At 49.2% G+C, this 14,314-nt stretch overlaps 1 protein-coding gene across 1 annotated transcript; it reads left to right on the forward strand.

Annotated features, from left to right (window-relative positions):
* LOC8058854 lies at positions 4,735 to 14,019 on the forward strand. Its single transcript, XM_002437018.2, has 3 exons — positions 4,735 to 5,262; positions 13,350 to 13,549; positions 13,629 to 14,019. The coding sequence occupies exons 1-2, from the start codon at positions 4,962 to 4,964 to the stop codon at positions 13,529 to 13,531; spliced, it is 483 nt and encodes a 160-aa protein (XP_002437063.1). The 5' UTR covers positions 4,735 to 4,961; the 3' UTR covers positions 13,532 to 13,549; positions 13,629 to 14,019.

Here is a 14,314-nt window from a genome sequence, read left to right on the forward strand (position 1 = left end):
TTGCGCATGTACCTTAAACCATCTCCACACATATGAGTTCTACTCATGACTTTAAGTAACTTCTACTAGTGATTTGATCCTAAAAACAACATGACTCCTCATTACTTGATTAGAACTCGACTTAATGCAACTACTCTCTTCTTGATGAGCACATCCATCATGATAGTCCACTAACCAATGTTGAAGACAACCATGACCCTTGTTGCACTTCACAACCATGTGCTGAATATGCCAACAATGTCTACAAGGGGTCCAATGACTCAGGTGAGAACACAACAAATGCAACATAAGGTGAATTCACTCCTTAATGGCTGTAAGCATACATCTACTAAGAATGACTACTACCTAATAGAGGTGCAATACTTGTTTCTTAACTATCAAAACAAAATGGCCCTATTGCATATACCTTTGCCTTCAGTCCATTTTATTTTTCTCTTTCTTCTTTTTCAATTCGGAGTCTTGATCATCATCACATGTGGCCACCTCTATCACCATAAGTACCATCTTTGTTCCATCACTTGGTGTGACCAACCTATCTCATATCACTTAGAGCAAAGGGTTAGTTCACTTACGTTTCATCAATTATCTAAAATCAAACTAAGGCTTTCAATGGGACAAAACGAGTAGTTACTAATATGCAGATAATATCCAAGTCTTTTTAGTTATAAAGATAGATATAGATAGATGTCTTTCAAAGGGAGTTTCATTTATATGATAAGTGTATATTGTGAAGATTAGTCATAATCCTAGTGATGCCAAAAATAATATTTTTTATATAAATATATTTTTATTGGTTTAAAATATAATCAACTACTAAAAACAACATTATTAATCGATTGGTTATGATTTATAGTTATCTCTTATATTTTTTATAGACACATGTGTGTCATACGTGCATCTCTAGTGGTTGATCAAAAGCTTGCTAATTACTCAGTTGGGCCAAAGCCGTCTACTGAAAGCCCTAGTTTGGTTTTGGATAATTGATGAAACCCTAGTACTAATCTCTATACTAAGTGTGTGTAGACTTAATGAGGTTGGTACATGCCAAGTGATGGAGCAAGTGATGATCATGGTGATGATGGTGATGACCACAAGGTGATCAAGTGCTCAACTTGGAAAAGAAGAAAGAGAAAAACAAAACCCTATGGAGATCAAGGCAAAGGTATTGCTTAGGGTTTTGGTTTTGGTGATCAAGACACCATAGAGGGTGTGATCACATTTAGGATAGATAGCCTTACTATAAAGAGGGGAATTCTTTGGCTAAGTGGTTATCAAGTGCCACTAGGTGTTATTGTTCATGTGCATGCATTTAGAACCTAGTGAGCTAACTTAACTCCTTTGAAGAAAATGTTTGTGAAAATGCTAACACACGTGCACCTGGTGGTTTACACATTGTGGTGTTGACACACTTTGAGAAGGAGGTGGAGTTTGAAGGGTAGAGAGAGGATGGGTTCCTCTCTCCCTCTCGCCGAGCTTGCTCGGCGGGATTCGGCGCTTTTCGAGAAAATGAAGTGTATATTTTCTATTGCGCCGGTGGAAAATTTGGAGAAGTCGCGGGAGTGTTCCTCGCAGAGAAACACTCACTGGACGCTGGCCGTTGAGGCACCGGACGCAGTGGCTGTGCGTCCGGTGTGCTGTGGTGCTAGGGTTAAGCACCGGACGGTGAACACCGGACGCTGGGGAGCTCCTATTCATGCGTCCGGTGCCTTCTGACTTCGGTCAGAGTGTTTGACTGGAAGCACTGGACGCTCAGGCAGCGTCCGGTGGTGTGAGTTCGGTGCCCCGCGTGTTTTGCAGTGCTCCCTGGGTTTTAGTCCGGTGAGCACCGGACGTAGGCTGGAGCGTCCGGTGCTCAGCGTCCGGTGACCATGCGAGTTTGCGGAGCTCTCTGCGCACGGGTCCGGTGTGCACCGGACCATCTTGCTCAGCGTCCGGTGTACTGCAGGTGACCGTTAGACTCTGACACGAGCGTTTCAAAAGGCGACACGTGGCTGACGTTGGAGCACCGGACGCTGGTGTTGAGCGTCCGGTGCCCCTTTAAGAGCGTCCTGTGACCCCGAGTTTTGCCCAGTGAAAAGAGCCAACGGCTCTATTTGTTTGAGGGGCTTATAAATAGTTGTTGGCCGGCTTAGGGCTTACACTCTTGGCATTCTAACATACTTGACATCCTTGTGAGCCTAAGCAAGCACCTCCCACTCATCTCCTTCATAGATTAAACATCTTTGTGAGATTGAGAGTGATTCCAAGTGCATTTGCTTGAGTGATTGCATCTAGTGGCACTTGGGGATCGATTTGGCTGCGGTTTTCTTGTTACTCTTGGTGGTTGCCGCCACCTAGACGGCTTGGAGCAGTGGAGGAGCATTGGCACAAGTTGGTGATTGTTCGTGGCCATCTCCCGGTGATTGTGAGGGGTCTTGTACCTTCCCCGGCGGAGAGACGAAAGGTAACTCTAGTAAAGTGCTCGTGTCATTGAGTTACCTCACTTGTGGGTAAGTTCTTGTGGTGTCCTAGTGAGGACGAGGTTCGTGATACACCTCTTAGCCACCGAACCACCAAGTGTTGGTCGACACAACGGGGACGTAGCGTGCCGGCAAGCACGTGAACCTCGGGAGAAAAAATGCTTGTCTCCATTGTGTATGTTGATTGGATTTCTCCCAGTGATTGGACTCCATATTATTGATTGGTTCATCCCCTCTACGCGGTGTGTTTTTGTAGAATTTTTAAATAGACTATTCACCTTCCTCTAGCTATATTAGAACCTTTCATCTACTCAGAACTATAGTGTCTAGATGGCCTGTGGCCTGACAACCTAGAATGAAGCTCGCTTTTTTAGCTCAACACGAGCACAATATGCCTTGGTGATAAAACGGGCTCGTGTTGGCCCATCCTCCATGCTTGCTCTGCTATCTAGGCATGTCGGGGGGCATAACCCAGCCCGCAAAATAGCCACGGCCTGGTGCTAGGCCCACCATTTCAACTTAATAGGCTACATTTATACTATGACATTATTGCCCAGTACACTCATAACCTTATCTACTTTATTTTTTTCCTAAAAAAAATCTAATTTCTTCCTAGGCTCCTAGACGTGGCCCTAATTTGCTCAGCCATCTTGCAAAAGGATTTTTTTATGATGAAAGAAGAATTATATTGAAGATGTTGACGCTGTAGTTGTTACCCTCAACTTCAATAAAGTCACCATGGAGAAAATCATTCCACCCTGCCTCTATGCTATCATTAGATAGAAGGAGGAATAAATCCCTAATACCAAGAAGCATGACATAGAGAGACCCTAAAACCTAAGAACTCGATCTAGTGATCCCTACTCCCTCAAGTCTCTAGCGATATGACAGAGGGAGGAGGGAGGGGGACGAACGGTCGTGGAAGTGGAGGGTGGCAGCGGCGGCGACACTCTGAGTCATGAGACTCGTGAGGACGAGTGATTCCCTACCATCTCGCAAAAGGATGAGGAGTGAGAGCGACGTGCATCGCAACTTCTTCCCTTCCACCTTAGCTCGGCCTCGCCTTTTTGCACATGCCTCGTGCCAACGACCACTGCTTGCCACCCCTTGCCTAACACCTTGTCTTCTTCTCGTCTTCTGCCTATTGTCACTCCCGCCCAAAGCCCCCGCTAAGGCGCTCCACGCGAGGAGCTGCCTCCTCTACATCTTCTTCACTGGATCGCTCGTAGCTACCATTTGCTAGGGCTCGTAAAGTTGCTCCCTTATCGAGGCGTGTGGAGGCGGAGCAGCCTACCAGCCTTTTCAATGGCGTCCCACTTCTCCCTCGCAACTTTCCGTCTCCATGTCTCCACACCTGACTAGGCCTCGGGCTGGTCCGGCCTGCTGGTGTTGGTGTGCTTCTCAAGCTGGCTTGGCCGGTTAAAGGCTAGGCCCATGGCCCTAAGAGGCAGGATGTGACGTGGCCCGATGGACATCTTATACTTGGAAGAAAAAAGTCTACTTTTTCTCCTCTAATTTTTATGAAAGTTCATTTTTTCTCCCTCAACTCCAAAACCGGGCAAATCATCTCTCTCAACTTTTAAAATCGTGCATTTTACCTCCCTGGAGCGGTTTCGAAGGCGGTTTCCGTGAATGGTGATTTTGCTACAATGACAATGTTTTTGTCCTTTTCTTTTTAAATTATTTCGGCAAATATTTAAAAAATCATAGTAAATCATAGTATATATATACAGTGAACATATAATATGATATGTTTTAGTCTGACAAAATAATTATAGAAGCTGCAGCTATGAATTATTTCAATTAATTACAAAAAAGCATAGATCTAAAGTTACAATAAAAAATTTATAATATGCTTATGTTGAATCTAACAAAATTAAAAATTTTATTTTATGATTTTTCTATAATTTACTGTATTTTTTTAAGATTTAGCAGGAATAAATAAAAAAGAAAAGGACAAAACCTTTATAGCAAAACTTTGTACTAAAGTATATCATATTATATGTTTACTATGTAGATCTATGAATCCAACAAAATTGAATTTTTTATTTTATGATTTACGTGATTTACTATGGTTTTTTAAAGATTCAGACCAAATAATTTAAAAAGCAAAAGACAAAAGTAAAACTATTATTTATTATTTACTGTATCAAAACTGCCTTCGAAACTGCTAAAATGCACGATTTGAAAAAATTAAAAAGGTTGTTTATTCGGTTTTTAAGATGAGAGAGAAAAAATAGACTTTTTGTGAAAGTTTGGGAGAAAACCTGTACTTTTTCCTGCTCGCAACCCGGAAGAATACCGCCCCAGCACGCTGTTCTTGACCATCCTCGGCACGCGCACGCGGCCAGCGGCATTCTGGTTCCCCGGAGCCAGCGGGAAGGCACCTCTACGGCGACTGGCGTCAAGAAAGGGGAACGGACGCCTCGCCCCAACAAACAACCCCACGTTCTTCCTAAATTCCTCGGTTCCTCCGCGTCCTTCCCCCCACGCCGCGGCACGATGATACAGCTCCTCTTCTCGCTGCTAGCGGCGGAGGGCGCCGTGGCGGCGACACTACTCTTCAAGACGCCGCTGCGGAGGCTGTCCGTGGTCGCGCTCGACCGCCTCAAGCAGGGCCGTGGGCCCGTCATGGTGCGCACCATCGCGGCCACCGTGCTTGTCGTGCTCGCATCCAGCCTCCACAGCATGACCAAGATCCGCAGCCGCGCCGATGGGGAGCTCGACGGCGCCGGGATCGTGGGGCTCACTCCCACCGACCAGGTCCTTCTTGCGCGACACGTCCTCGAGGCCTCGCTCATGGGTACGCACGCGAGCGTCTCTGGAATCTTGGTTGAATTCGTTCACCCTCCTTTCTCTCTCTGATCTAATCAATTTGTTCGATTGTCCTGATGCCGTGTGCCGGTGGTTGAATTCATGTCAGACAGATGTCAGAAAGTCCATGCGTGAGGAGCGAAATTTCAGAATTTGACACCAATTTCGCGTGCCTCACCTATTTAATTCGCATGCCTTTCATTAAATTATTTGTCACCACGCACACGAACTCTTTAAGTTTAGAGGGCTTTCTTATTTATATGTCTATTTTATTTTTCTTTATTCTTCCTTATTATTTACTATCCCATCTGAACATCTTTGCCCGTAATCTTCTATCTCCATCCATGCATAAAAAAGAATCGTCCCGGGGATAGATACTTGCCGATCCCTTGCCGCTGGAATTCATGTTCACTGTGTCAAATAATGAAAGGCATGCAAATTGAGTCCTTTATTTAGTGAGGCACGTTAGTGTCAAATCAAATTCTGAAATTCATGAGGATCAGGAGAACGGACAAACATATCCCTCTGTTATTAATGTACAAAGGAGTGCGGAACTCAAATCTAATTCATGGGTGTCATGGTGACGTGAGAATTGGGCCTGTTTGGATTCTCCTCTCAAACTTTAGAGCTAAAGCTCCAAACAGGTGGTCTAAAGTCTAAACTTTAGCCCACCTCACATTAGAGCTTTAGGCCTCAAAAGTGATCTAAAGTGCTCTAAAGTTTTTAGAGCTCTAAACTTTAGAGGTAGGGATCCAAACACACCTTTAGTTTCTATACCAGGATGATGGGTTTAGTACTTTAGTTTGCACTCTGTGATAGTCAGTTGAGCTCAGGTTAAAACCTCTTCTATTCAATTTCGTCCCCTGTCTGATGAGGAGTTTGCTTCATGAACTTTTATGATTCAGTTTTATAGGAATTTGAATTTAATCCAAACAGTCTATATTATGAAAACACATGTCTTGTCATCATGAAGCACCTATGAAATAGGTCTATCACATTTACTGTGATGTGTGAACTAATAACTGACCTCAGGGTTGATACCTGGTTGGCTCCAGTAACTTATAGGACTTGGTTCTACTTCAACTAACTATAGGATTTCGGTTTGGAACCTCCTATCCAAACAAGTCCTTGGGATGGAAAATATGTATCACAACATCTTGAGGCACCAATCATTGGGGCGAAGCTAAGGCTTGTCATTGGAGTCAGCTGACCCGGACAGAGTATGAAAAACAAAGAGAGAGTTATTGTACATGATTGTTATTTGCTGCTAATGACCCAGCCTTGCTTCAGCCAAGACCCTGGTGGTCTTCTAGCCTGGCTTCACCACCGGAACTGAGGCTGTCTCATTTATCAGCAACACTTTTATTCATGAAATACTATGATCTATATAACTTCAATACTATGTTATCTTGTTCTGTGTCTTAGTGTGCTTTAATAACATAAACCATTTTGTTCTAGAGACCTCTATCAGGCAAAGTGAAACATTGCAGAAATTAAAATTCTGAACAGTTTCACATGGAGTATATTAAAAAAAAATGGTTTCATGAATACTGGAATAAAATTTGGGTTTGCCCATATGCCTCGCACTTAAGGTGTTAATAATCACTTCTTATTCCAGTATGGGTAAACAATTGACAAAAGCGTTATTTGGCATGGAAAGTTTTTGATGGCACAGTACTATTTTTCTGCCATTGAATTCGATATTGAACGTGTGACAGATTGTTTGTACATGTCAAGAAATACAAAAATAAGTAACCTTCTTCTTGATGTGTCCTTAGTTCTCCTAACTGCACTCTGTATCTTCAGTTGTGGCTTATTATAGAGATATAAATGATCTTACGGATGCTCATAGAGACCACATCTTTGGTTAGAGCAGAAAATGGACAAAAATTCTCTCAGGATATGGTTGTGTTGATTATTTGTTTATGAATCCTAAATGGTGTCATCTTCCCACATCCATTTATTATTTGGTGATTGTCAAGCGCCTCAACGCCCAACGTCGCCGGACCGCGGCTACGCAAGTCGTAGTCGCGCTCCAGGCCTTCACCGAGAGGTATCCCACCGGTGGCTTGAGAGAGTTTAGGGTAGATGAGAAACTTTAGGGTAAATGATCTTGCTTAATTGACTCCCAGTCTGTTACACGGCTTATATGCCAAAGCCCAAACAAACTCTCCTATAATCTAGGCATGCCAAATGGAAACTAAATCCTATCTTTCTAAACTTAGCCACTGGTGGTGGCCCCAGCCTTGGCTGCGCTCTCGCCAGCCCTCCTGGCATCACGACGGCGCCTATACGTGCGCCTGTACATGACATCTCTCCCCCCCTCGACAGTCGGCTCGTCCTCGAGCTGAAATTGGGGAAATTTGTCGCGGAAGTCTTCAACATCTTCCCATGTAGCATTAGCAGAGGACTGTCCTTTCCAGCGGATGAGCACCTGCCGAACTCCTCTGGCCAACCGGTACCGAACAACCTACTCCGGTTCTGAAGTCATCGCCCCATGATGAATGGGTGGAAGTGGTGGTGGTGTGGCAGGTGGAGCGCCGACGAACTTCTTGAGGAGGCCGACGTGGAAGACGTCGTGCAGCTTGGCACGAGGGGGCAGCGCCAGCCGCACAGCCACCTGGTTGATGCACTCGGTGACTTGGTATGGCCCGACGAAGCGCGGTTTCAGCTTGCCCTTGGTTGCCTGGGGAAGAGAGGATGCTGCCCTTTGGCGAAGGCGCAACAGCACCCAGTCACCTACAGCATAGGAGACCGGACGGTGCAATCGGTCGTAGAACTTCTTCTGGACAGCCTGGGCTTGCTCCAGGCGATAGCGGACATCCGCTAAGAACTCCTCGTGCAGCCATTGTCTTGGCCACCGCCGCCACCCGGGTTTCTCCAGGCTCATAAGAGCGGATGGAGGGAGGATCCCGGCCGTAGACCACTTTGAATGGGGTGTCCTTGAGCGACGACTGATACGCCGTGTTGTAAATGTACTCTGCCCAAGGCAGCCAACGGAGCCACTGCCGTGGCCGATCTCCAGTAAAGCACCGGAGGTACATGACGATAACTTTGTTGGCCGCCTCCGTTTGGCCATCAGACTGCGGGTGGAAAGCGGACGTCATGTGCAGTTTGGGCCCTGTAAGGCGCATCAGCTCCCGCCAGAACGCCAAGGTGAACACGGAGTCCCGGTCCGACACCATGGACTGCGGGATCCTGTGGAGGCGAACGATCTCGCTGAAGAACGCCTGAGCCACGGACTCTGCAGTGTAGGGGTGAGCCAGTGGTATAAAATGACAGTATTTGCTAAACCGGTCAACCAATGTGAGGATCATTGATTTGCCTCCGACGCGGCGCAGCGCCTCGATGAAGTCCAAGCCGACGTCGGACCACACAGCTTGTGGAATGGGCAGGGGCAGCATAAGTCCTGCCGGGTGCAGATGTTCTGACTTATTGCGCTGGCATGTTGCACAGGCGCGAACGAAGTCCTGGACCACGCGGCGCATGGCAGGGAAGTAGAAATCCCGGCGGAGATGATGGAGAGTCCGCTGCACGCCTTCATGTCCGTCGTCGTGCGTAGCAGCCAGCACCTCAAGCAGCAGTGGGGAGTCCGGCGGGATGTGGAGCCGGTCAGCATATGCCACCAGGCTGTCCCGCAGCGACCACGGCGCACCTCTGGTGCCGGCTGCTATTTCGTCCCGGAGGGCGACCAGGGCTGGATCTTGATGTTGAGCCTGGCGAAGACGGTCGACGAAGTCGAAGCGGGGCACAGACAGCGCCAAGACCAAGCCCTCCTCGGTGGTGTCGCACCGGGACAGCGCGTCGGCGACGGTGTTCGTGGCGCCCGGTTTGTATTCCACCGAGAAGTCGAAGCCGAGGAGTTTTCCCACCCAATGGTGCTGCGGGATCGTCGAGAGGCGCTGGTCGAGGAGGAATTTGAGGCTGTAGTGGTCGGTGCGGACCAGGAACGCGCACCCCCATAGGTACGGCCTCCAGTGGCGCACGGCGTGCACCAACCTGATGAGCTCCCTCTCATAGGCTGCGAGAGCACGGTGACGAGGAGCGATCGACCTGCTGAAATAGGCGATCGGATGGCTGTCCTGCAGCAAGACCGCCGCGAAGCCATGTGTGGATGCATCACATTCAACAATGAAGCCTTTGGTAAAGTCGGGCAGCGCCAACATCGGAGCTGAGGTCACTGCTGTCTTGAGCGCCTGGAAGGCTTCCTGGGCGTCTATGGTCCAAGAAAAATCCTCCTTTTTCAGCAGCGCAGTAAGGGGCGCTGCAATCTTGCCGTAGTCGTGGACGAACTTGCGGTAGTAGCCGGCGAGGCCCAAGAAGCCACGCACCGCGCGCGCCGAGCGAGGGGCCAGCCAGTCGTGAATGGCCTGCACCTTCGCGGGGTCCATGGCCACACCGTGGGCAGATATGATGTGGCCCAGGTATGCCACAGAAGGTGACCCAAAGATGCACTTGGATCGCTTGACGAAGAGGACATGTCGGCGCAGTTCGGCGAAGACGGCGCGGATGTGTCGCAAGTGATCTGCCCAAGTCTTACTATAAATCAAGATATCATCAAAAAAGACAAGGACGAACCGCCGAAGAAATGGACGGAGCACGTCATTCATGAGCGCCTGGAAGGTTGCCGGAGCGTTGCATAACCCGAACGGCATCACCAGGAACTCATAGAAGCCGTCATGGGTGCGGAACGCCGTCTTGTGGACATCAGCCGGCCGCATCCGGACTTGGTGATAGCCAGAGCGGAGGTCCAGCTTGGTGAAGAACTGCGCACCATGCAGCTCATCCAAGAGTTCGTCGACGACGGGGATGGGGAAGGCATCCTTGACGGTGAGGGCATTAGGAGCGCGGTAGTCCACGCAAAACCGCCAAGCCCCATCATGCTTCTTGACCAGCAGTACCGGCGATGAGAACGCTGAGTCGCTGCGGCGTACAATGCCCTGGGCCAGCATGGCGGCGCATTGCCGTTCCAGCTCGTCCTTGTGCGCCGCCGGGTAGCGGTAGGGCCGAACAGTCACAGAAGCAGAGCCCGGTTTGAGGACGATGGCGTGGTCCCGTGCTCGCTGCGGTGGCAGCCCCGCCGGCTCAGCAAACACCCCCTCGAAGGAGTGCAGTAGCTCCTCAAGAAGGGCGTCCGGTGTTGTGGTGGCAGCAAGTATGGCTGGCGGGCGACCAGCAACGTCCGACCAGGATACCTGTCGGCCTTGGTGCGGCCTTGGTGCAGGAAGGAGACGGTGCGGTTGACGAAGTCCCACACCATCCGGAAGGAGACGGTGCGGTTGACGAAGTCCCACACCATCCGGCCAAGGGTGACCATCCATTGAGTCCCCAAGACGAGGTCGTACCCCGTGAGCGGCATGACGAAGAGGTCGATGAAGAACGTCTCGTCGTCGATGAGGACCGGGGCGCGGCGGATGACGCCCGGGCATGTGACACGCTCACCGTTGGCCATGGTGGCCGTGAGGCGCGGGCGTGGCTGGATCGGCAGGCCGGTGCGGCGGGCGGCGTCCTCGGCGATGAAGTTATGCGTGGACCCGGTATCCAGCAGCGCGACTAGGGTGGTGTCGCCCAGGGAGGCCCGCACCTGCATGGAATCATAGATTGCCATACCAGCCACTGCTCGGAGGGAGAAGACAGGGGCGTCTTCCTGCTGATCATCCCCTGCTGGTTCGTCGGCGGCGGGCGCAATCTCGACACCGTTTAGATAGAAGATGCGGCGGCAAACACGATTGTGGCCGCGAGTGTAGGGCTCATTGTAGTTGAAGCAAAGGCCAAGGCGGCGCCGTTCTGCCTGTTTCCTCCGGGGACAGCCGCTTCAAGGGCGCCCCATCCCGTCGCGGCTGAGCCGCGGCCGCTGGTGGTGCAGGGAGGGCGAGCAGCGGCTGTGCAGGGGCCGGCGCTGGTGCGGGCAGCAGAGCCCGAGGACCTCCTCGGCCGGCTGGTGGGGGAAGGCACGCCAATTCCAGCTGTTCAACTTGACGGGCAAGGCTCATGGTCCCGGCGAGCGTCTTCGGGTTGTGGATGCAGACAGCGTGGCTCAGCGGGGGAAGAAGGCCGCCGGTGTAGAGCTGGACGCGTTGGCCCTCCTCGAGGCGACCTGCGCGCGGCAGCAGAGCCTGGAATATGTTGGAGTATTCCTCGACAGTTCCAGTGCGGCGACACTCCGCCAACTCGAACAGAGGCGCTGAGCGGAGGGGTGGACCAAATCGCAGGTCGAGGAGTTCCTTGAATCGTCCCCAGGACGGTGTACCTTCGTCCTCCTGGAGCTGCGTGAACTAGAGCTGCGCGACTTCGTCCAGGTGGTAGGACGCCATCCACACGCGTTCTTCCGCCATGGTGCGATGCTGGCGGAAATAGGCGTCACATTTGTTGAGGAACAGCAGTGGATCAGTCGTCCCGTCGAAACGGGGGAAATCCCACCGCTTGTGTTTGGGCAGGTGATCCGGAAGCGGACCCTCCGCGCGGTGCTCACCGCTGCCGCCGGGCGACGACGTGGATTTCTCCTGCTTCATCACCGCCATGTCGGCCTGCATGGTGGCCATATCGGCGGAGAGGGTCTTCAGGGCGGCCAGGACATCGGCCAGGGTCGGTTCGGCCATGGTGGGGGCTGGGGCGGCAGAGATAGGCGACGGCGGCGAGTGGGGGTGGTGGTGGGCGGCTGCGGCAGTAGAGGATTGCGAGGAGCGGGTGGGAGAGGATCGGCGAGACCTCGATACCAGGTTGTCAAGCGCCTCAACGCCCAACGTCGCCGGACCGCGGCTACGCAAGTCGTAGTCGCGCTCCAGGCCTTCACCGAGAGGTATCCCACCGGTGGCTTGAGAGAGTTTAGGGTAGCTGAGAAACTTTAGGGTAAATGATCTTGCTTAATTGACTCCCAGTCTGTTACACGGCTTATATGCCAAAGCCCAAACAAACTCTCCTATAATCTAGGCATGCCAAAGGGAAACTAAATCCTATCTTTCTAAATTTAGCCACTGGTGGTGGCCCCAGCCTTGGTTGCGCTCACGCCAGCCCTCCTGGCATCACGACGGCGCCTATACGTGCGCCCGTACATGACAGTGATGCAGATCATTTGTGTTCTTAATTCTATAGTTGTTTGTTGTTCAGTTGAGATCAATCCTGATTCCTGAGTATATGCGTAAACATAGCTTCTTTGTTTGACATCCAAAGACTAAGGGTCCTAGTATGGTTGGATCCCAAGCCCTACAAAAATTGTAGAAGAGACTGTGGAGGTTCAAAATGTATTTTACATATCATTATGGCATTACTTCTTACAAGTGTTTTGTGCTAACTATAGAATCAATGAGTTTGGAAAGTTTTTGGATTACCTTTCCTTCATATTTGCGTCATATGTAATTTTTTTCATCTTTAGGTTTGTTGATTTTTTTTCATATTTCACTCACTAGCCATTTAGAGATTAAGTTGGTATGTGCTCTCATATCGCGAACGGGCTAGCTGAGTTGGTTAGGTGGCTCTAGTAGCACTCCTGGTTTGACTCCCTGTGGCAGCAAAGTTTAGGCTGGGGTTAAAAATATTCCATTCCAAAGCACAGGTTTAAGCACCGACCTAGGTCGTTGGTCGCTCTTGCAAGGCCTATGGTGTCGCTATATACGGGTGGGGCAGGGGTTCGGGAGTTCTCTTGACCTGCATGAGAAGGTCTTCCCTATCACACAATGCTCGGGGATTGTCTTACCACCGCAGGACTAGTTTTTTTTTGTGCTCTCATATATGCTAACTTATTTAACACTGTAAAGACAGAAGTAGTATGGTCAAGTAAAAAACTAAGGTAAAGGTATCTTCCATGAATCAGTCAAATAAACACTTTATTCAATCCATGTACTTCCTCATGTACTTAATGCTTTGCTACTGGAAAATTTGCAAGTTTTGTCTTGTGATTTTCTCGCTTTCTTGATCATATAGATCGCCTAGTTTGTCTAATTCAGATTAAAGCTTTGGGATACGAATTGCCTTTCAATATGTCACAATGAAAAAAATCACAGCAAAGTATTTGATGTTTATTACACCATTTATGCAGTTTCGCAAGCAATTTTTATTCACAACATTGCATTCTTTCAGGATACTCCTTATTCCTTGCTTTAGTCATTGACCGGCTCCACAACTATGTCAAAGAAAATCGAAGGCTCAGGAAGAAATTGGAAGAGGTGTCAAAACAGAATGAGACAATGCTGGAAGCAACACATGGGCCAAAAGAGAGCAAGCTGGACCAGAAAGATATTTTCGATGCCAAGGATAATTAAGTATGACATGCGCTCAAGGTAAATTTACTCTTGCCCATGTCATGTAAATGTAATTATGATGATAGATCAACTTACTCGTTTGATTCTGCATCCACAGAGGCTCCTGCCATCACTGCTTATGTCTGAATAGGATGCCGGTCACTGATAATCTCCCATCTGAGAATTAGCATTTGTACATGAATGCTCGGTTACAACGTGCTGAATCTCTTACAGCAGGCATCTGGCTGGCCTAGCGCTGGGTGATGCCCATCTGTAAATACATGATGCTACTGCTTTAAACTAAATATAATGTTAGTCGTGTCCTCGTGTGGCCAAATTTCATAATGCTACCATGTCGGTATTGTTCTCAGTATCCAATGTAACGCTGGTACTGTGAGAACTAAAGACTGAAGATTGTGTTTCTGCCTGAGCAATGCATTTCTGTGTAGCACATGGACCTGTATTGGCTGGGTCTTGCAATGTGAAGTGCCACCCTGACCAAGTCTCTGGCACCTGTGTTTGTTTTATATAAGGTTCCGAGCTCGTATTCATTAAGAGGAAGTATGTTCATTGTTCAATATAAAGTTAACGTATTCATTAAGAGGAAGTCTAGCATAAAGTCATGTCACCATGGTACGAAATAAGAGCCCAGGGCAGCCAGGCAAGACGAGCGAAACACACAAACCTGCAGTCTAGAGTCTGCCCAACTGCCTCGCTCCCGCACAAGGCACAACACAAGTAGTCTAGGTGATGCCTAGTTATCTATCCCCTTTACCTCATTGCCGTCGTCTCTTGCCTCCTCTC

This window comes from Sorghum bicolor, chromosome 10 (genome assembly GCF_000003195.3).
Source record: "Sorghum bicolor cultivar BTx623 chromosome 10, Sorghum_bicolor_NCBIv3, whole genome shotgun sequence".
Lineage (NCBI taxonomy): Eukaryota > Viridiplantae > Streptophyta > Magnoliopsida > Poales > Poaceae > Sorghum > Sorghum bicolor.

Bases quoted from the DNA above. Each gene is read 5' to 3' on its own strand.
- LOC8058854 (XM_002437018.2), top strand. From the start codon at position 4,962: ATGATACAGCTCCTCTTCTCGCTGCTAGCGGCGGAGGGCGCCGTGGCG. The intron at 5,263-13,349 runs GTACGCACGCGA...GCATTCTTTCAG, and splicing joins CCTCGAGGCCTCGCTCATGG to GATACTCCTTATTCCTTGCT.